At 45.2% G+C, this 23110-nt stretch overlaps 1 protein-coding gene across 2 annotated transcripts in view; it reads left to right on the top strand.

The window, feature by feature from the left end:
• Window positions 1-23110, top strand: part of MAP3K7CL (MAP3K7 C-terminal like) — a 75200-nt gene that overhangs the window by 45442 nt on the left and 6648 nt on the right. Inside the window, exons 1-3 of one of the 2 annotated variants that reach the window (XM_073584744.1) lie at window positions 5794-5930; window positions 15602-15663; window positions 16873-16988. In XM_073584744.1, the coding sequence (XP_073440845.1) occupies window positions 16906-16988 (83 nt within the window). In that variant the 5' untranslated portion in view covers window positions 5794-5930; window positions 15602-15663; window positions 16873-16905. Of the gene's footprint in view, window positions 1-5793; window positions 5931-15601; window positions 15664-16872; window positions 16989-23110 lie in introns of those variants that run through there. The other variant, XM_073584743.1, reaches the window with a different exon arrangement.

The following is a 23110-nucleotide window of genomic DNA, read 5'->3' as shown; positions in this document are numbered from 1 at the left end:
GTACTTTACTTCCTTCTTACGTCATATAAGGTGGACAGCCATGCCTTGGTAGGTTTGCAGTTGTGCCATTCTCCTTCCATTTTTGGATAATGGAAAGAACAGTGCTTTATGAGAAGTTCTGAGCTTGGGTTATTTTTTTTTATAACCTAGACCTGCTTTATTCATCTCCACAACTTTATCCCTGACCTGTCTTGTGTGTTCCTTGGTTTTCCTGATGCTGTTTGACCCATAATATTCTTTAAAAAAAAAAACCTCTGAGGCCTTATCAGAACAGCTGTAGATAAATTGAGAATAAATTACACACAGGTGTACTCAATTTACTAATTATCTGACTTCTTGAGGCGATTAGTCACTCAGGATATTATTTAAGGGTATCAGACTATAGGAGGCTGAATACACATAGACATTACGATTTTCATATTTATACTTTTACAATAATTGGAAACCCATGTATAATTTCTTTACACTTCACAAATATTTCCTACTTTGTCTTTGTATATCATATTAAATCCCAATAAAAAACATTAAAATTCATGGGTGTAACGTGAAAAAATGTGGAAAAGTTAACGAGGCATGAATACTTTTTCAAGGCACTATATTGTACACATTACTGTGCAAATGATTTAGGCAGCTGGAATGCTGTGAAGGAGAAATGTTTTAAAAAATAGAAGTGGTAATAGTTTATTTTTATCGATAAAGTGCAGAATGAATGAAATGAAGAGAAATCACATTTTGCCTTCATCAGTTCTTCTTGTTACACCTGCACATGGTTTTTGAAGGAACTCGGCATCAAGGTTGTTCCAAACATCTTAGAGAACTAACCACAGATCTGTGGAAGTCTTCTGTCCCTTCCTGTAATCCCAGACAGACTTGATGATATTGAGATCAGGACTCTGTGGGGCTCATTGGAAAATATTTGAGGTTGCATGATTGAATTTTGGATACCGGAAAAGAAAGTTGTTACTCATTTACGCTCCTTGTGAAATATCTTTGGGAATCTACTAAACAAAGAAAGATCTGGCTCATGGGCAATCCCTTCAGATCCCTACCTTGTTGTAAATATTGCAAGCATCTCACACATCATCTCTAAGATGAGAAGCTGGTGGTGCAATTTTTTTTAGGTGTACGATCAGTTTTAGTTCCAGGTGCGTGGGGAGAAACACACCAGCTTGGAGCTTATCCATCTGTGCCCAGAGATCACAAGCTCCTTAATACAGAGCCGCAGTACCTCTGTCTGCTGCCGTAAAGCCTTAGTTGGATATCATGTAAGGAGACATTCTTCTCTCCAATACCACATTTTGTTTACTCATACATAATTCAAGCCACATGAAGATACAGTAAAGCATACCTTCCAGCTCTTAGGGTACCGTTACACCTAGCGATGCACCAGCGATCCCGACTAGCGATATGACGCAGTCAGGATTGCTGGTGCATCGCTAGGTGGTCGCTAGTGAGCTGCCACACAGGCAGATCTCACCAGCGACATCGCTGGGGACGGGTATCGCTACTTACCTGTCACACTAGGCGATCCTGCGTCCTCCCACCCGGCTCCACGCGTCGCTCGTCGTCACAGCAGGAAGCGCCGCAGGAAGTGACCGACGAGGAATGGTCCAGCAGCTTCTCGCGCGATCAGCGTTAACCAGCGTGGGAGCCGGTCGGAGGTACGTATCACATGCAGCGATATCGCTAGCACGTCCCAAAATCGGTGACTTTACAGCGATATTGCTAGCGATATCGCAGTGTGTAACGGGGGCTTTAAGGACAGAAAAGAGGGACACATTTTTTAGAGGTAATCCACACCCTTAGGCTGGGTTCACATTACGCTAGGTGCCATCCATTTAACGGATCCGTTACTATGCGACACTAACGCAATGTAACAGATCCGTTAATGCACCTATTGGCATCCATTATGGTAACGCATCCTAACACACGTCCAAATCAGCATGCGTTAGCAATGATGCGTTACTTTGTGACGCACCTTCGAACGCGGTCTACCACGTTTTCAGGTGCGTTAGGTCTAATGCACAGCGAGCGGACGCGTTCCCTGTGCATAGACCTCTATTGCTAAAGCAATGCTACCATGCGTTAGCGCAATCGGTCAAAAAAAGACAAAAAGGAAATCAGCGTTAGCGCATCTGTTTAACGCATACGTTAAACGGATGGCACTAATGCGATGTGAACCTAGCCTTAATCCTACCCACAAAGAGAAGTCTTAAGTGGAACTCTTTGGTGTTCCCACACAGTTTAATACCACTTTTATTGTCATGTCATTGTGATGCCCCACAATGTGCTCCACATAGAATGATCGGCCAAAGGTACTACCTTACATTAAAGTCCCAAAAGTGTACACACACAGTATGATGCCTCCATACACATTATGATGCCCCCACAGTGCCCCTCTCACTCAGTCCCCACAGTGTATCCCTCACACATTATGATGCCTCCACAGTGCCCCTCTCACTCAGCCCCCACGGTGTATCCCTCACACATTATGATGCCTCCATAGTGCCCTCTCAGCTCCCACAGTGTATCCCTCACCAATTATGATGGCCTCACAGTACCCCTCTCACTCAGTTCCCACGGTGTATCTGTGGCACCCCTGAGGCTCAGTCGCCACAGAGGTACTGCACCTTCTCCTAAGGTGTGGTGCCCCACCATCCAGGTAAGTTGGGGGCTCCTAACCACACTCCAACACTCGCACCCCACACATTAGAGTAGTTCAGCAAAACCACATTGCGACTCCTTGCTTAGAGAGAAGCAGAGCACCTTTGGTGGTTCCCTGCTTGGAACACTAGACGTGCTGGGAGGTGGGTGGAGTTGAGAATACATAAAAGAGCGGGATGGTTTAGGATTACAGGTCAGTCAGTCTGACGGGGAGTCTGAGAGAGAGGAAGCCACTCGGAGAGGAGTGGGGATCCCTGGAAGAGGGATGGAGGAAGGAGTGCTGCAGCTGCCTCAGTGACCTGAGCCAGCTGGCACGGGAAAGGAAAGAAGGAGAAGGATATTGAACTGAAGCCTGAGCTTCCATAGGAGAGAAAGACAAGTACAGAACATAGGAGTAAAAGGGAACACAGAGGACGTGGGTTAGAGGAAGAACCCTGCCTAGAAGTTCTAAGCGCAAGGCCGGGGCCCGGTCCCCGAGGTTGTATGGACACTAATGGTTCTGCAGCAGACACCGGTGGAGTAGTGGGCTGTAAATGCACTACTCCCATCTAAGACTTGGGGGCACAACAGCAACACGGATAGAGAGCCGGGATTCAGGAGCGAGGAGTCCCCGAAGCAGGCTACAGCTGTCTGCCATACGAGTAGAGTTCTTGGGAACATCTGTCAGGAGGAACTCCAGTGTAACTCAGTACTAGGAGATCTTCACACTTAAAGGCGCTATAGAGGAGACGTTCAGAAAAGGCACATAGGTTGGCGGCGCGTGGAAGGGAGCATTCCATCTTGCCTGGAGGTTGACTGAGTCCCTGACCCGGAGGACATGGCACAGAAGCGGGCACTACAGACTGTGAGTAAAGCTTTGGAACTACATGCCCTGGTGTCCTCCATTCCTTCCTGCGTCCGTCCGCCTGACACTGCTACATCCCCTGCGCCAAACACTACACCATCTTAGTGTCTCCACATCTACACTGCCCTGGGACAACAGCCCTGCCTGTGGAGGGCTATAACATCATTGCTGCACCACACCATCTGTCCCGGAGGATCTGTCTGCAGCGTCGGCTTAACACCTCCCTTGCCGAACACCACAGGTGGCATCATGAACTATTCATCTAACTACATTCCACCATTCACAACTTCCCCTATTACTTGGGTGCCCAGGGCCACGGTCCGGGTCACCGCTGCTGTGACACGTCCCGCTGATACCGGCCCGGTACCGAGTACCCCACGGCCCTGGGAGGGCGACCCATATCCCTCACACATTGTGATGCCTGCATAGTGCCCTCTCAGCTCCCACAGTGTATCCCTCACACATTATGATACCCACACAATGCTCCTCTCCTTGAGCCCCCACAGTTCCTGTATCACTCCATGCCCACATTGTATCCCTCACACATTATGATGATGCCCCCACAAAGTCTCCTATGTGAAACATATACAGTGCCTCTCTTACATATTACAAAACCTTTATTGTGTACCCCACACAATGATGCCCACTACACAAGGTCTCCAAAGTCTCCCGACACATAATGCCCCCATAGTGCCTCTTTTAAATATTACAAAGCCCCTGAAGGCCCCTACACAGTAACATGTCCACACACAATGCCCTAACAGGACTCTAAACACAGCAGTATGATTCTCTACTTTACCCCTTCTGTTATGGTGACCCTCCACTCCACCATTTTGACAAATAAAAAAAAATACATGCGTGGCGCCCTGTGTCTTTGCCACCACAAAAGGGTCAAATATGTACTATTTTATATGTGTTTTGTAAATGATGGGAATTTTGCTTTCTCTGCTGGAGACAACTTCACACATAATTTTACCCACTCCCTTACTTGCCTGAAGCTTAGAGCTGTGCAGAGATACCCTAACTGGGAGGGGAGGAGTTTTAGCTGGTCTGTGAAGAAAGATGGTGTGAGAAAAGATGGAGAATGTTCTTGGAGCAGTTACATGTGCTGTCTCCAGGATCAATGCTGAGAAGGATCAGGGCTTCAGCCCCTAGGCCATCTATGCTTCTAAAGTCAGATGGTAAGCTGAGAGGTTGCGTGGTTTATACAACCAGCAGTGGAGTGTCTTCTCCCAGGAAAACTACAGCAACCGAGAATCAGTGAGGGATTATGCCAGAAGGAACATGTGCCTCACATAGGATTCAAGCTGCATGTTGCCGGGGCAGAAAACACTGTGAGTACTGGTAGTACTAGAAGTTTCAGACTCTGGGAAATCTTTGTCCCTGAAGAGATTAGAACAGCAGGAAGTTTACACTGAACCACAGCATAGAAGTGTAACTCCCACTGTGCAGAGCAGACTGTAAACCTGGTGAGAGTTGTATTTTATCCTCTGAACTGCATCTGGACTTCAGTAAATGATCAAGTGACTTTCCTTGTCTCCTGCCTTGTTACTCTGTGCCATCTACTTTTATCACTATCTCTGGGGGACACCCCTAGTTGGAGGGAGTTAAACACCTGCACTGCCATCATCATCTACCCCCCCAGAGATCATCTGCAGTTCCGGCTATCTTACAGTCGAACACTCCAACTGGCGTCACAAACTCTTTTTTTCTTTCATTTTTAACCCCTATTTCACTGTCCCCGGAGCACAGGCACCAGGCACGGCTGCCACCCCTGTGACCCCCTGAATCCAACGCTGCCCAGCAACCTGAGTACCCCGCTCTGGGTGATACACATGCGCAGATAAGGTTGAAAGTGGAACATACTGCCAACCTCCGGAGACCGTTCTGTTGGATCTAGGATGTTGAGAGGCATGGAGTAAGGTCCTATACTTTTTATATGGATGCCATATTAGTGATCAGCCCAAAGTGGAGGTTTTAGGGAGCAGTAATACTGGCATGTCTCTGAGCTCTATGAGTCCCAGGGTGTATTTATAAATGACAAAAGTTTGTTTTTTTTCAATGTTGTAGTGTTTTTGCTTTTGTGAAAAGTGGTGATGATGATGGGTCCAGGGTCTAGATCGAAATCTAGTATGTCTGCAGGTCCATAGCCAGAGACTGCCATTCTCTGCTGTACAGGAAACCTGGCAAACGGTTTTCATCTACTTGGCACAGTGCATGTGAAGCGGCTGGAGGAGGCAGGTTGAGTCACTCTTCGAAGCCATTGCCGAGGCGGATTCAGTCACTCTCAGAAGCCATTGCCGCACAGCGTGATTCATGTCTCCGCTTTTAGAACCTTCACCTATTTTTAAAGGAGGCAATTATGAATCTTAAAGTAAACACAGAGGAATTGTGGACTGACAGCAGCGTGCCTCGGAGGGAGGTAAATATATCGGTGATAACATAAGAGTGAGTTGTGGCTGTCAAAACTGGTATTTAAAGTCAAGACATGGAAATCTTACCCTATTCCATCATTTTGTTTTGTTTTGTCCCCTATTATCGCTTTTAATCCTCGGCCGAGGCATTGTCCCCTTCTACGTGAAGTCTATATCACACTTTAGTGTAATTATCGCCATTGAAAGTTGAATACATTTTTATGCATGCTGATAATTAGCAATGTTATGGATTGAGGTGCTAAATATATTTCAGGTTTGCCTTTTTTTTTAATTTAGTTTCTTTTTTTTCAACTTTTGCTTCAAGCATGGGGCTTGCCACCCACTCAATGTAGCTGTGTAAGTCTTTTTTATTATTATTATTATACTCAATGCAGCTGTGTAATTACCTATATTGTCGTGTTACAGATCCATGATATATGGAGCCTCGATCGAGAAGCCATTGAGGTGGATTAGACCTTTCTGTACTCTTCCTTATACTCACTAAATGTCTAGGAGGCTTGTAGACTCCTGAAAGAGTAGGTAAAGCTCCTCAGTGAACTTTAAAGCTTTTTGAAAACCTCTAGGAAACATCACTTCTTGAGCGTAAATCTGTTAAGCTCTGTATTGTGAAGTCGGTCGAAAATGTGCTGAAGAGGCATGATTGGTTAAGGGGTTGTGGTTACAGGGGAACGTACTTGTCCCATCGAGCTTGACTTCCTGGTTGGCTGATTCGGAAAGTTGGAAATGAAGCATGTCTCGTTAGGGTTTTTTCCTGTTTTAAAAATTATGGATGCCGCATTATGGAGGTATTCTTCCCTAAACATATATCCTCAGAAGTTTCACAAGGCAGCACAAGAAAACCACATAACGTTACAGAGCTCTGAGCATAAAAGACCACCACTCTGCTGACTCCATAACTGCAGAGTCCAAACCTCCTCTGGGATTAACATGAACGCAAACACTGCACCCCCGCCCTGGAGCTTCATGACCAAGCAGTTGCCTGCAGTCTTACATCACCAAGAACAATGCCGAATGTTGGATGGAGTGCTGAAAAGCCTCAGCCACTGGACTCTAGAATAATGCTATGGGCAGATTTTTCTCAGGTCGGCCTCAGTTCCTAAATTCCAGTGAAATGAAATCTTAATTCTGCTGCACAAGACATTGTGGACAATTGTAGCATTCAGCTTTATGGAAACAGTTTGGGGAAGACCCTTCTCTGTTTCACATGACTGTGCCCAGTGCACAAGCTCTATACAGACGTGGTTGGGGGAGTTTCTGTCGAAGAACATGACTGGCCACACAGAGTTTGGACCTCAGCCCCATTCAACACCTTTTAGATGAAAATAAACAGAGATTGTGAGCCCGACCTCTCTTCAACTTCAGAGTTTGACCTCAAAACTGCTCTGCTAGATGATGAGCAAAAATTCCCACAGACTCTTCCAAAATCTTATAAATTATCCATTGTGGAAAGTCGGCTCACTTAGCTGCTCCTCGAGGTAGACACAGGCACACGTGGGGTTAAAGTGTTTGGGTGGTTTATTGTATTAGAGGTTACTAGCAGTTGCGTAGGATGCAGTGACGAGTAGGAGGCAGAGCAAGTGTTAACGGGTGTTTTTATATAACAAGGAAGAAAAATGACAACGCTTTCTCCACGCAGGGAGTTGATATTTACAAGATGCACAGAAGTATTGCGCGAGCAGATATGAGAAAGTACAGCATAATGCGGTGACAGCCTGGCTTCAGCTGTCAGCAACAGTAAAAGAAAAGCAGAGTTGCTAACGGCGGGAAAGGAAAAAACTGTAGGGTTCAACTTATCAGACTCTGTCATCCAGAGGGAGGTGGTTGGAAGATCCCACGATGGCACCGCAGACGGTGCGTCACGTTGAGGAAGTGGTCCTGGATGTACCGGAGGCACTGTCTCTCAGCGGCGGTGAAGAGTCCGGGAACTTTTGGTGGGCCGCTGTATGTCCGGGTAGCAGTGGCTGTTGTTCCAACGAATGAGGTGGAGAGATCCGGTATCAAGGCCGCAGCCGTGACTGTAGAGTTGAAGTCTCAGATAGGGGCTGTGCACCCTACGCTGTCAGCGGTCAAGCGTTGAGCAGTCCGGGCTGCGTTTCCTGCCTGCGGTCGTGTAGGGTCGGCGCCGGCAGCAGTAAGCAGTCACTGGTGCTGTTGCTGGATGCTGGAAAGGACGCACTCAAGCGTAGTCTGCAGTCTGTTAGATTACCTGCAGGGAGGGAACAAACCTTCACCTGCCGCACCTCCTGTCTTCCTGCCAAAAACCCTGGGTTCCTGCGCCCAGCCCCTTTTATAACAGACCCGCCCTTGGCAGCAGGGGGTCACAGGTCTGTACCAATCAGGTTCTCTGTCCCCCTGCAACACTAGTGGCAGTCCCAATGGTTCCGGCTCAGAGACACCGTTGCCTTGGTTGTTTCGGTCCTTCTTCTCACAGTATCATAAAAGAAAAAAAAAATGCTAACAGAAAAACCAGCCTTTCTGGCTCATAAGGAAATACAAATTTCAAATACAGTCCTGCCCAGCAATTCTGGGTCAACACATATGGCAGCTCTCACAGGAGAGTCAGCCTAGAGGCTTCCTTGCCGCTACACAACACAGAACACAAAAAAAACTGTCTGGACATTTATTTCCCCAGCCACACTCTTGAGGTGGAGATATGGTGAGTAGGCGTCCTGCCCATCTCTTACCTACTCACCTAAAAACCCGCCCATAACATGGCTGCTTAACTCCTTCAGAATATATCATGCTGAAAAGAAACTTATGGGTTTCTAGATCACAGAGGAAAGCAATCTCTGTGACACATATATCCCCTCACATACAGTGCCAGTGAGCGAAATTCGGAATGAATCATCGCTAGTACCCCACAATTCCAAGAAGCGCCCTCACTTGCTTCTTGGAAAGCTGTTGCGGCCATTCTTGAATCACCTCGATCTTTTTGATTTGTGACTTAATTTCGCCTCTCCCGACGACATAGCCTAGGTACTTGGCCTCTTCCTTCCCTTCTATTGATGCAAAAAATTCTTCATTTATTATAGAACAATTGGAATTTAAAAGAGTCCACAACGCATTTCAACCGAATAGATCCATCTTCCTCAGGTGGCATTATACACTCAATGAAAAGGGGGATGTATTTAAAGGAACAGCAACCAATAAAAATGCAGAAGCAATTAAAACAGTTCAAAAACAGTTAAGACACGTGATAATTAAAAGACTGATAATGGCCATATAAAAAGTGTACAAAACATAGAATCATAGAATCATAGAATCGTAGAGTTGGAAGGGACCTCCTGGGCCATCTGGTCCAACCCCCTGCTCAAAGCAGGATTCGCTAAATCATCCCAGTCAGATGTCTGTCCAGCCTCTGTTTGAAGACTTCCATTGAAGGAGAACTCACCACTTCTCGTGGCAGCCTGTTCCACTCATTGATCACTCTAACTGTCAAAAAGTTTTTTCTAATATCTAATCTGTGTCTCCTCCCATTCAGTTTCATCCCATTGCTTCTAGTCTTTCCTTGTGCAAATGAGAATAAAGTTGATCCTTCTACAATGTGACAGCCCTTTAGATATTTGTAGACAGCTATTAAGTCTCCTCTCAGTCTTCTCTTTTGCAAACTAAACATTCCCAAATCCTGCAACCTTTCCTCATAAGACAGGGTTTGCAGACCGGTCACCATTCTGGTCGCTCTTTTCTGAACTTGCTCCAGTTTGTTGATGTCTTTTTTAAGACATTCTTCCAACTGGATGTGCAGCCATTTACGACCACTCTTTGGGTCCGATCACTAAGCCAGTTATGAATCCACCTAACAGTTGCCTTGTCCATTCCATACTTAGTCATTTTTTCAATAAGGATTGTATGAGAGACTTTGTCAAATGCTTTGCTGAAGTCAAGATATACTATATCTACAGCATTTCCTTGATCCACCCAATCAGTGATACCATCATAGAAGGAAATTAAGTTAGTCTGACATGACTTATTAGTTACAAACCCATGCTGACTCTGTTTAATCACTTCATTCTTATCCAGGTATTGACATACATGTTGTTTAATAATTTGTTCAAAGATCTTTCCTGGTATAGAAGTCAGACTCACCGGCCTATAGTTGCCTGGGTCCACCTTCTTCCCCTTTTTGAAGATAGGAACAACATTTGCTGTTCTCCAGTCTTCTGGCACTTCTCCTGTTCTCCAAGAATTTTCAAAGATTATGGAGAGGGGTTCAAAAATTTCTTCTGCTATCTCCTTCAGTACTCTGGGGTGTAATTCATCTGGACCTGGAGACTTGAATTCATTTAGGTTAGCTAAGTGTTTCCTCACTATCTTTCTGTTTATAGATATCCTGGATTCTTCTATTCCCTTAAATATAAACACAAAAATACAACATAAATACAACAAAAATACAAATACAAATACAACACAAAATACAAATACAAATACAACACAAAAATACAACATAAATACAAAAATATGTTAAAAAAGAAATGAGTAGGGATAAAACACCACTAAAAAACTTCAAAAATGTGGAAGGTACAGTATATTTTGATAAAAGAATCTCAGATATCAAATGGCTTTTTCAATGGTAAGGTTTAACCCTTCTGGTGCCAGTGTGCCAAGTTTAAAAATCCAGAAGCTTTCCCTTCTTATTAGGTGGCCAAAACGGTTGGTCACATTGTCTGGAATATGATCTATAATGGTGAGTTTCAGTGAGCTCTGATTTTTATTGTGTATTAGGAGAAAATGTTTAGAGAGACTATGCAGTAGAAATAAATTACGGATATTTTGGCGGTGTTTATTGAGTCTAGCGTGCATAGTCTGAATCGTCCGGCCCACATATTGTAATTCACATCCACATTCAATTAAATAGATCACATAGGTTGACTGACAAGTGACATGAAAATTTATTTTGAAGCTAATGCCAGTGGTATGAGATTTAAAATATTGCGCTCCATTTAGAATGGAAGTGCAACATAGACATTTTGGAACCTTACAAGCAAAGCACCCTGGTTTAGAGTGTCCTTGGTTGGTAGATAGAGCTGAAGGCCTAACAACTGTGGGCCACAAGATTGCCAAGAGTCTGTTTTTTTCTGAAAATTGTAATCGGTTGTACGGGTATATGTGGCAACAAGATAGGGTCCCCTTTCAAGATGAACCAGTGTATTTTTTAAGCAGATTTCGTATTCAAGCATTGGACCGATTAAAGGTGGATTTATCTGGTGTGTCACTTTTACGTTTGATCCTCTCGAGGCAACTTATTTGTGTGAACACACTGGCCTTGGTATAGGCATCATGAATCAGTTAGTTCGGATAACCCTTATGATGAAACCGATGTTTCAGGGCCTCTGCCTCTTTTAAAAAATCGGTAGCATTTGTACAATTTTTACGGACTCACCAGTATTGCCCATAAGGGATATTTAGCATCCATTTGGGAAGATGGCCACTGGTGAAACTAAGGTAACTATTGACATAAACCTGCTTGGTGGAGAAACGACCAAGTGAATCAACCTTTATCATGAGGTCCAAAAATTGGATCGCTGTGTTCGATACATTAGCGGAAAATTTTAAACCCCAGGAGATCGAATTCAGAGAATGGGCAAAATTAAGTGCTTCTGATTCAGACCCGGTCCATATGATGAATAGGTCATCAATGAAGCATTGATACACTGCAATCTTACCGACTGCCAGCGGGGACTGCGCGATGAAAAAGGACTCGAATGCCCCCATAAGCAAATTAGCGTAACTGGGGGCAAATGTCGTCCCCATCGCACAGCCCCTCAGCTGGCGGTAGCAATCCTTGTCAAAAGAGAAAACATTGTTCTCCAGAACAAATAAGATGGCCATTTTCAAAAATTCCTTTTGTAGGAGGGGTAATTGATCATCGGTGCAAAGGAATTGAGAAACCGCTTCCAACCCTTTATCATGGGGGATGTTAGTGTACAGGGCTTGGACATCCAAAGTTAATAAAAAACAGTTGGCCATATTAGGTAGGGAAGGAAGGAGATCAATCAAATGAGAGGCGTCCTTAAGGTAAAATGCCACATTCAACACATATTTTTGTAAAAATAAATCCACATAATGGGACAGGTTACACGTGATGGAACCAATGCTTGAAATAATAGGGCGGCCGGGAGGATAAATGGGGTCTTTATGGATTTTGGGCAAAAAATAAAAAATGGTAATTTGAATCTAGAAGTATTGAGAAACTTGAATTCTTTCACATTTAAAATCCCAAGGGACCTAGCTTCCTTATTAAATACTGTGTATTTTTTCCTTGCTCCCTCTCCAAACCACTGCCGAGTTTGCACTAACATACTAACCCAATACTTCTGGAAGCAATTCTGACTGTGCCACCGCTGCAATTAACCATTTGGGAGTAACCCTCTCCGGATTTGCTTTTATACATCTATCTCAATGTGGACATTTTTTTATGTGGAAACATTTTATGGACATTTGCTAGTGATTTTATGTATTATAATACTTCAATTATTGTTATCATTGTAACATAGTAACATAGTAATTAAGGTTGAAGGGAGACTTTAAGTCCATCTAGTTCAACCCATATCCTATCCTAACTTGCCCTAACATGTTGATCCAGAGGAAGGCAAAAAAAACCCATGTGGCAACAGTAAGCTTCACATTGGGGAAAAAAATTCCTTCCCGACTCCACATACGGCAATCAGACTAGCTCCCTGGATCAACGCAATATTAAGGAGACTAGTGTATATACCCTGTAATATTATACTTTTCAAGAAAGGCATCCAGTCCCTTCTTAAATTTTAGTAGTGAATCACTCATTACAACATCATATGGCAGAGAGTTCCATAGTCTCACTGCTCTTACAGTAAAGAATCCGCGTCTGTGAGTATGCTTAAACCTTCTTTCCTCCAGACGTAGAGGATGCCCCCTTGTCCCCGTCACAGGTCTAAGAGTAAAAAGATCATTAGAAAGGTCTTTGTATTGTCCCCACATATATTTATACATTGTAATAAGATCACCCCTAAGCCTTCGATTCTCCAAACTAAATAACCCCAAGTGTAATAACCTGTCTTGGTATTGCAGACCCCCTAGTTCCCTAATAACCTTGGTCGCTCTTCTCTGCACCCGCTCCAGTTCAGCTATGTCTTTCTTATACACCGGAGACCAGAACTGTACGCAGTATTCTAAGTGTGGTCGCACTAGTGACTTATATAGAGGTAAAATTATGTTCTCCTCATGAGCATCTATGCCTCTTTTAATGCATCCCATTATTTTATTTGCCTTTGCAGCAGCTGCTTGACTCTGGCCACTAAATGTGAGTTTGTCGTCCACCCATACACCCAGGTCTTTTTCAGTGACTGTTTTGCCCAGTGTTTTACAATTAAGCACATAATTATACAACTTGTTCGTTCTACCCAAGTGCATGACCTTACATTTATCCCCATTAAAGCTCATTTGCCATTTATCAGCCCAAGCTTCTAGTTTACATAAATCCTCCTGTAATATAAAATTGTCCTCCTCTGTATTAATTACCCTGCAGAGTTTAGTGTCATCTGCAAATATTGAAATTCTACTCTCTATGCCCCCTACAAGGTCATTAATAAATATGTTAAAAAGAAGCGGGCCCAAAACTGACCCCTGTGGTACCCCACTGCTAACCGTGACCCAGTCCGAGTGTGCTCCATTAATAACCACCCTTTGTTTCCTATCCCTGAGCCAGCTCTTAACCCACCTACACATATTTTCCACTATCCCCATTGTTCTCATTTTATGTATCAACCTTTTGTGTGGCACCGTATCAAAAGCTTTTGAAAAGTCCATGTACACCACGTCCACTGCATTCCCTTGGTCCAGTCCGGAACTTACCTCTTCATAAAAGCTTATCAGATTAGTCTGACAGGAACGGTCTCTTGTAAACCCATGTTGATATTGGGTCATAAGGTTATTCTTCTCCAGATACTCCAGTATAGTATCTCTTAGAAAACCCTCCAGGATTTTACCCACAGTTGAGGTTAAACTTACTGGCCTATAATTTCCAAGTTCAGTTTTTGTCCCCTTTTTGAATATTGGCACCACATTTGCTATACGCCAGTCCTGTGGCACAGACCCTGTTATTATGGAATCTTTAAAGATTAAAAATAGTGGTCTATCAATGACTGTGCTTAATTCCTGCAGTACTCGGGGGTGTATCCCATCCGGGCCCGGGGATTTGTCAATTTTAGTGATTTGTAGACGCCGCCGTACTTCCTGCTGGGTTAAGCAGGTGACATTTAATGGAGAATTTTTATCCCTGATCATGTTATCCATCATGGGATTTTCTTATTGTGTCATATATTTAGTACGTTTATCTGATAGGACCCTTACCCCTTCCCTTGTTCTGGCATTTTTGATCCCTTGATAATTATGGATTACTATAGTTCTAAACCGGATGTTATAAGAATTGAGAAAATTGCACAAGCTTTGGGGGTATGCTGCAGATCTGTGTCGTCTACCACTCTAGCTCATAAATTAAGCGACACTGAAAGTAAAGAGTTAATTAAGTTATTTTCAACATTTGAGAATTTCAAATGCACCGGCCTGGGAAGAGAGTGAATAAATCTGTCCGGGTGCAGACTCTCCCGCTCTGCAACCCGTTCAAAAACAGTAAAAAATGCCTCTATATCATCCCCTGGGGTCATCTTTTGCATGGTTCGTCTTACCGCTTACCGCTTTCCGGAATCACGAGTCATCACCTTGATGTGGGGGAGGGGTGGTTTCTCTGGTGGAGACCTCTCCCATCAGTAGTTCCATCTACCTTTTGTTGCTCCAGCTGTTGCATTAGGAGTTTTGTTAGTCTCCTGCTGTACCTGGTGTTGTTTCTGCTGGTTCAGGATCAGGTGCTTGAATAGCTACTCTATTTTGTCCGACCACTGTTCCATCTCCGTAGCCGCCTTAACCCAGGACATACGATTTGTCCACTGCTGCTACACATGTTCCTGGAACGTTTGCCCGCATCCAAAACACCACTTGTGGAAGGTCAGCTCACTTAGCTGCTCCTCGAGGTAGACACAGGCACACGTGGGGTTAAAGTCTGGTGTATTCTATCTGGTGTATTCGATCATTACCATTCTGTAATGGTGTGTTCTATCATAAACCAAAAACCCCAAAACCCAAAATGGTCACAGAAAAACAGTCTTTCTGGTTCAAAAGGAAATAAAAAGTTCACATACAGTCCTGCCCAACACTTCTGGGCCAACACATATGGCAGCTCTCACAGGAGCTTCAGTATGAAGACGTCCTTGCCTCCACAAAACCCCTAGGAAAAAAATCTGGCTGGACATTTATTTCCACAGCCACACCCTTGAGGTGGAGATATGGTGAGTAGGCGTCCCACCCATCTCTTACCTACTCACCGAAAAAACCCGCCCATAGCATGTCTGCTTAACTCTTTCCGCATATATCATGCTGAAAAGAAACTTATGGGTTTCAAGATCATGGAGGAAAGCAATCTCTGTGACATATATCTCCCCTCGCATATAGTGCCAGTGACCCTGTCACACCATATAGTATATCTGTGCCATAGATATTCATAGGCATGGTCACAACAATCACAATGCCCTCAGTGGAAATTGGTGAACTGTGCATCAATAAAGAAAAACAAATTATACTAACTAGAAAATTATTTTGAAAATATTTTGTCTTTACCACTTTACAGATGAAACGTCTGCAGAGAAGGCTTTCCCTTTGTCATTTCCAGATCTAGACCAACAACTTCAGGTAACATTGTTGAAATGCATTGTGGCCATTTGAAAAAAATGTACTGTGTTCCCCAAGGGTAGCCTGGCACTGAAAAGTGAGTACACACTTTTCATTTGCAGTTACCCCATCCGGTGCCTCCCGTTTGCCTCCCGCTGCCCTTCCCACTGATATTGGCATTCTAGTCCTGATGGCTTTTACAGCAGCATATTGATCAGTGGTAGGTCTGAACCACGTCTCTACAGCACAGGAAATCTAGTGGAAGTATGGTGCAGACTTACCACTGCACGCCATATGTTTCAGCCATCTTGGTTAAAGGAGAAGTGCCTTAACATCAATATTGTGGACCCCAATGCAAAAACTCTAATTGGGCCCCCCAACTATTGCAAGTCTTTATTGGTAATAGCCTTCATATGGGACAAAGGCCCTTTTTGGTACCCCGAAGCTCCAGAACCCTGGCGCAATTGCAACCCCTGCACCTTCTCTGTGGAAAGTGCAGCTTAAGGCCAATAGAGGGCACTATCTAGGGTGACTATACATGGCACTATAACCATTTTTCACTGTCAGGCTGGAGCAAGCCCGGCCAATCAATAGATTAGGCAGCTCCATTCTTGCAAAGTACGATCCTTGGGATTGTCCTTAAAAGTATCTTTTTACCCACTCCATTTCAGAACTTTGATAAGTTTATAGGATTCTATTATACCTTTAATTTTATGGACAGCTTTACATATAAAGGGAACCATATAGCTAATACATGGTGTCCGATCCATTGGCAGCATGAATGAGACACTGGCTGTATGATTTCAGCCATGTACAATCGACGCAAACTCTGCGGCTGCTTTAACAGTGGCTACACAGAAGGCTTGACAGGGACTGAGCTACACCGGAGTTTAGTTGGTGGCTTCTCCCTGCCCACTCACCTTGAGTGACAGGTCTCTCCCTGCGTGAGTGTATATAGGGAAAAACCTATCACTCCAGTGAAGATGCTGGTTACCCACCTCCACTAGTCTTCAGTGTGGCTCAACCCCCAGCGACAGAGTCAAACATACCTATCCAAAATCCTATAGCCACTGTCTGGCAGGATGGATCAGCTGTAAGGTTTCCTTTAAGAGCCCTATGTAAGTTTTAAGATCTTTTATGAAAACTGAGATATATGGTATTGGTTTAATACTGGTCAGCTTGATTACGAACTGGTACACTTTCATGTATTGATGTTCTTTACACCTTCAGCCTCTTCCACCATGTAACACGTCCAAGGAGTCCATGCAGGTGTTCAAGCAGCACTGTAAAATTGCAGAGGAATACCACCAAGTGAAGAGGGATATCGCACTTCTTGAGGAAAGAAAGTAAGTTCTCTACATAGAAAAAGAAGAGATTTAGTAAATGAGGGTTTGTAGTAATCGTAAGTTCTCCTTCTAACACTGAAAGATTTCAAAAACTTACAAGAAGGTACCATTGGTGGTGTACTCTGAAGCTGGACTAGCCACAAATTCCTAATCTTCAGGGGTTACAATGGTCAGAAAAGTCTAAGAAGTCATTCAAGAAAGAAGAGTGACCTATCAATTAATGACAGGTGGTGGGTGAGAAATAGGGAAGAGAGACAGCAGAACTGTAAGTGCAGTGCCCGCCTCTGCCGCAAGTCAGCAGCAACATTGGTTATCCTTTTTTTTTAACTATTAATATAAACCTTGAGTTGAGTCCCATAGCAAACTCTTCAGTGCTCCCTCACACATCTAATTTAAAGACCTACCTAGTCTGAAGTTTGATGGGAGTCCGATAACTTATGAGCCTTGTTTGGCATCTGATAATTTAGGGGCCTCAAACTAGCAGATCTCAGACCACATTCCTTAACTATGAGACCTCAAACCACTCAAATATAGGGCTGTAAATAAGTTAATGAAGACGTCCACACCTCCTAAAGGCTATTTTGAAAGTTCTGAATAGAGTTTTGTATTAATTTATTGATGTGACATTAAACTTTATACAGTTCCTTCTGTAAACTGATGTGGAGAGAAATGTAGTTGTGAGGACTCCTGCAGATGACCGCAAGTTCTACAGCCCAAGTTCTACCCATCAAAACATCGGCTCACCCTCAATGAGACACATATATGATTTTTTTTTTTTCCTAGGACCGATAAGGTCCTAGGAAGAAATCATAGCATGCACGATTTGCCCCCAATAATTGGATGGCACTTTCTCATTCATGTCTATGGGTCAACAGACCACACTTGGATGACTTGAATGATCTCAGGAGACCTTACTGTTGGCAGACACAGGACTCATGGTAGAGCTTATTTTTTCTTCTCTGTAAGATCAAATGTTCCAAACGGTCTGAAGGGGCTTCACCAGAGAAAATACTTTACCACAGTCCTCTGCTATTGAATCCTGTCATGGCACAGGCCCCTGCTCCTGCTTACCTCTCTGCATGCTCTGTCCGGCGCGCTCCTGCTTCTCGGCGCGTCCCCGCGCCCAGCCTCTGGCTCCCTCGGCGTCGGGTACGAGCACACAGCGCGCAGCCTCCTGGGTAATGTGACGCGCTAGCCCCGCCCCCAACATGGCGGCGCCCACCGCTACATATGCCCGGCACCTGCTCAGGTAAGACGCCTGATTATCTTATGCGGTGACACTGTCTGCTGCGGTGCTCACTGTGTCCTCAGGCCCCCTCTCGTCCTCTGTCTGTGCTGTATTAGTCCCTTGGTTCTCCCTAGTCCGCTGCCTGCTTGATCTCGGTCTGCCTCTCCTATACTCTGCCCTCCCAGTCTTCCTAGGGCTTTCCCTCCTCTGTCCTGCCTCCTGCTCTCCCCTCTCCATCTCGGTTATCTGCCGTCCTACACTTTATACATCATTTTGCTTCTTTACCTTTACAGCCTCCAGTCCTGTGCTCCCCTGGCTCTTCGGTCCTGTACCCCACTGGGTGTCTGCCTTGCCCGGTGCTCTGCTTATCGTCCACGTCAGAGCCTTCTTTCTATTGCCTCAGTCGTCCCTTTGGTTCCGGCTGTTGCGGCTCTATCCCCTGGAGGTCGGTCCCTAACACTCCCTGTATAAGGGGTGGTCCTCACCTGGGCACTCACCTCCGGGGGCTCTGGAGACGTGACCCAGAGGGTCCACTTTCAGGTGCATCTTTATTTTTCCTCAACACCTTTACAAATCCCTGTACTTCCTGAAATGTTATTTCTCTGATGAAGCCCCTTCAGACTGTTTATGACATCTGGAAGAATTATTGTACTGAACAGAAAATGTGGCACTACCATGAGTCCTATGTCATGCCAACAGTAAGGCCTCATGAGACCATTCATGTGAGGGGGTTTCCTCACAATTTTGCCTTAGGGTACCGTTACACCTAGCGATGCACCAGCGATCCCGACTAGCGATATGACGCAGTAAGGATCGCTGGTGCATCGCTGGGTGGTCGCTAGTGAGCTGCCACTCAGGCAGATCTCACCAGCGACATAGCAGCGGTCGGGGGTCGCTACTTACCTGTCAGATGCGGCGATCCTGCGTCCTCCCGCCCGGCTCCACGCGTCGCTCGTCGTCACAGCAGGAAGCGCCGCAGGAAGTGGACGACGAGAAATGATCCAGCGGCTTCTCGTGCGATCAGCGATTACCAGCGGGGGAGCCGGTCAGAGGTAAGAATCACATGCAGCGATATCGCTAGCGATATCGCTGCAACGTCACAAAATCGGTGACTTTGCAGCGATATTGCTAGCGATATCGCAGTGTGTAACGGGGGCTTAAGACACTACCATGAATAAAGAATTGAAGTTTTGGGTCCATGGCCAGGAAATTCCACAGATCTCAATAAGCTGAGAAACAAAAACACAGAAATTGTGAAAAACTCCAAGCACTGATAAGACAATAATGGGTCATCAGTCAGGATTTGGCCCAGAAGCCGATATCCAGCTGTCGGGGCGAAGGACAAAAATCCTGAAATATAAGGGTCAACGCTGTAAATATTGAGTCTTTATATAAACTCAATGTACTTGTCAATAAAAGTTTAAAAACTTAGAAAAGTTTTCATAATTGTATTTCGGTAATTAGAGTTGAGCGAAATGGGTCGGTCAAATTCAAAATTCTTTAGCTAAAGTCGGGTTTCGCTGATCGAAACCCGACCATAGCGTGAGGTCGCCGACCCGAGCGCCAAAGTCGCGTTTCAAATAGTGCTTCCAGCGCCTTTTCTCAGCCAATGATGGAGGACGCACGCTGTGGGCAACGCGATGACATGGGCAGCGGCCACCACCATCTTAGAGAAGGGCATTGAAGTGATTGGCTGGCTATGTGTGGCGTCACAGTGGCTATAAAAGGCCGTGACCGCCGACCGCCATCTTACTTCTGCCGATCTTACAATAGGGAGAGGTGCTGCTGCCGATTCTGAACAGGGAGAGCGTTAGGCAGGGAAGAAGAAAAAAAAACTGCTTCTGCTGATAGCGCTTTTCACTGTACAGTTAGTGTGCAGTGAAAGGGGAGGATTTTTGTTGTGTGCAGCAGCGCTGGTGGTGATTAGGCTGCCTTTTAAGACCACCTGATAGCTGCATTGCTGTGTGCACACTGCTGTTCAAACTGCTTTTTTCAAAGCACTCCAACTTTTATTATTTTGTTCTGGTCAGTTACCGAGCGTTCATTTTTTTCACACACCGTATAGCGGTTTACGCTCCTCACACACTACCGTGTACCGGCTGGTATCACGGACAAATACAAGCTATCTGTGACTCTGGAAAAACAAACCGAGGAGATTTTCCATTTTTCCAGACTTACACCGTATAGAGCTGTCCGCTTTTCAAACAGTTTCGTATATCTGCTGTTTGATTACGGTCAAAACTATACAGAGACAGCATGTGTCACTCCGTATAAAAATAGATGGAGAATTACAATTTTCCATACAGACACCGTATAGAGCTGTCCGATTCTCAAACAGTATTATATATCTGCCGTTCGCATTACAGTCACATCTATACAGAGTCAGCGTGTGTGTGTGTGTGACACTCCGTAAATACATATACGGACATTTCCATTTCTCCATACACCGTATTGAGCTGTCCGATTCTCAGTATTGTATATCTGCTGTTCGCATTACAGTCACATCTATACAGAGTCAGTGTGTGTGTTTGACACTCCGTAAATACATATACGGACATTTCCATTTCTCCATACACCGTATTGAGCTGTCCGATTCTCATACAGTATTGTATATCTGCTGTTCGCATTACAGTCACATCTATACAGAGTCAGCGTATGTCTGTGACACTCCGTAAATACATATACGGAGATTGTTAGTTACACAGAAAATGTATACAGCTGTACACTTCTGATACAGTACCGTATATCTGCTTGTTGAACTATGGTCAAATACATACTGGGAGAGCGTCTGTGACTAACAAAATATATATGTAGATTTAATTTTTTTAATACACCTTACACAGCTGGACGCTCCTCATACAGTACCATCTCTCTGCTGGTCATGAGGAAGTATTATGGAAGAGGCTGCGGACGTGGGCAGGGGGGCGCGGCTGGTACTGATGGTGGTGGTGCATCGGCTGGTTCTGGCAAAAGCACAATAGCAGCTAAGGCAGGAGGTGTTGATCCTGCGTCATCGTCTGGCCCAAGAAGGCCTGTAAGGTTCCCTTTTCTTGGAGTAGAAAAACCGCTTTTAAAGCCGGAGCATCAGGAACAGGTTTTGACGTACATTGCCGAAACAGCCACCAGCTCTATTGCCTCCTCTTCTGAACGTTCGAGACCTGCAAGCACGGAGTCGTCAGTGCAGGGTTCTGGTCAGGAAAAACACCTTTCCTTGTGTCCTTCACCCCCACCAAAAGTTAAGGATGCGGCAGCCCACACTTCAGATTACTCTATGGAGCTCTTTTCACATACCATGCCTGGGTTATCCAGTCAAATTCTGAATTCCCCAGTCCAAGATGAATCTGACATGGAGTGCACTGATGCATAGCCACTGCTAGATGATTCTGCTGGTACATTGTCCCAGAGCACTACATTGCCCTCGCAGTCTACTGAGCCAGAATCTGACCCTGATGAAACTCAGGTGCCCCTTCCCGCGTCCTATACCACCTTACACGGTGACACAGAGGAAGGTAAAGAGGAAGGTGCAGATGACTTTGAAGAGGAGGTGATGGATGACCCAGTTCTTGACCTGGATTGGCATCCATTGGGGGAGGAGTGTGGCACTGGCAATAGTTCAGATAAGGAGAAGGATCCGCAGCAGGCATTGACATCGCAGCAGCGGCTATTTGGCAGGCCCGTAGCTGTCCAAAAACGTGGACCAAAAACTAAAAGAGTTGCAGGACAGCTTGGCCAGACGGTCAACTTAGCACAGCGTGCAAGGCCAGAAAATGTATACCATAGCAGGAAGAGTGCAGTGTGGCACTTCTTTGTCCAAAATCCTACTGATGAGGCAAAGGTTACCTGTACGAAGTGCGGAAGGACCTTTAGCCGAGGTAAACAAGTCAGAAATTTGAATACCAGTTGCATGCTTAGACATTTAATCAACATGCACTTGCAAGCGTGGACGGACTACAAAACCTTAGGTAGCACATGTGCACCTGCTCCGACTGAAGGTAGCCAGCAACGCTCCATCGCTTCCCCCACTGTAAGACCACCACCACCGTTAAGCACACCACCAGCACTAAATGATGAGGTGTCGTCGCATGGCCAAAGCACTCAGGGAATCACAATGGTTTTACAACATAACACTGAATCTAGGCCATCACAACCAATACCATCACTAACCCCCTCTCACTCCGTCCGGTCCACCGCTACTTCCCCCATATGCAGCTCTCCAGTCCAGCACCCCCTCATTAGAGATCATGCCCTACCATTTGGTTGAAAGCGAAGCTTTCCACAAGCTCATGGCCTATGCGGTCCCACGCTATGACTTACCCAGTCGGCACTTCTTTTCTCGAAAAGCCATCCCAGCCCTCCACCTGCATGTGAAAGACAGCATTGTCCATGTACTCAAGCAATCAGTGAGTGGAACGGTGCACCTCACAACAGATGCATGGTCCAGTAGGCATGGCCAAGGCGTTACGTGTCCTTCACTGCGCACTGGGTTAATGTGGTGGATGCAGGCTCCACAGGGGACAGCGGCGGTGGAATAGTGCTGCCTAGCCCCGGTATAGGAAACAGGTGGCTGTAGGCTTTCGACCCTCCTCCTCCATAAGTGAAAGCTCGTCCACAGAGCGCAGTCGCACGAGCACTCCATCCGCAGCTGGCAGTGTTGCACATGAGGTGTCCCACTATCGAACAGCTAGTGGTAAGTGTCAGCAGGCTGTGTTAAAGATGATGTCTTTGGGCGACAACAGACACACCGCGGAGGTACTGGCCAACTACTTGCAGCGACAAACTGAGTCATGGCTGGGCAGTCTACATCTTGAGCCAGGCAAGGTAGTCAGTGATAACGGTCGTAATTTTGTGGCAGCCATAGCCCTTGCAAAACTCACACACATACCTTGCCTGTCTC

The sequence above is a fragment of the Dendrobates tinctorius genome, unplaced genomic scaffold (genome assembly GCF_039654945.1).
Source record: "Dendrobates tinctorius isolate UK_male_01 unplaced genomic scaffold, ASM3965494v1 ptg000084l, whole genome shotgun sequence".
Lineage (NCBI taxonomy): Eukaryota > Metazoa > Chordata > Amphibia > Anura > Dendrobatidae > Dendrobates > Dendrobates tinctorius.
This window is presented reverse-complemented; position numbering and strand designations above follow the sequence as displayed.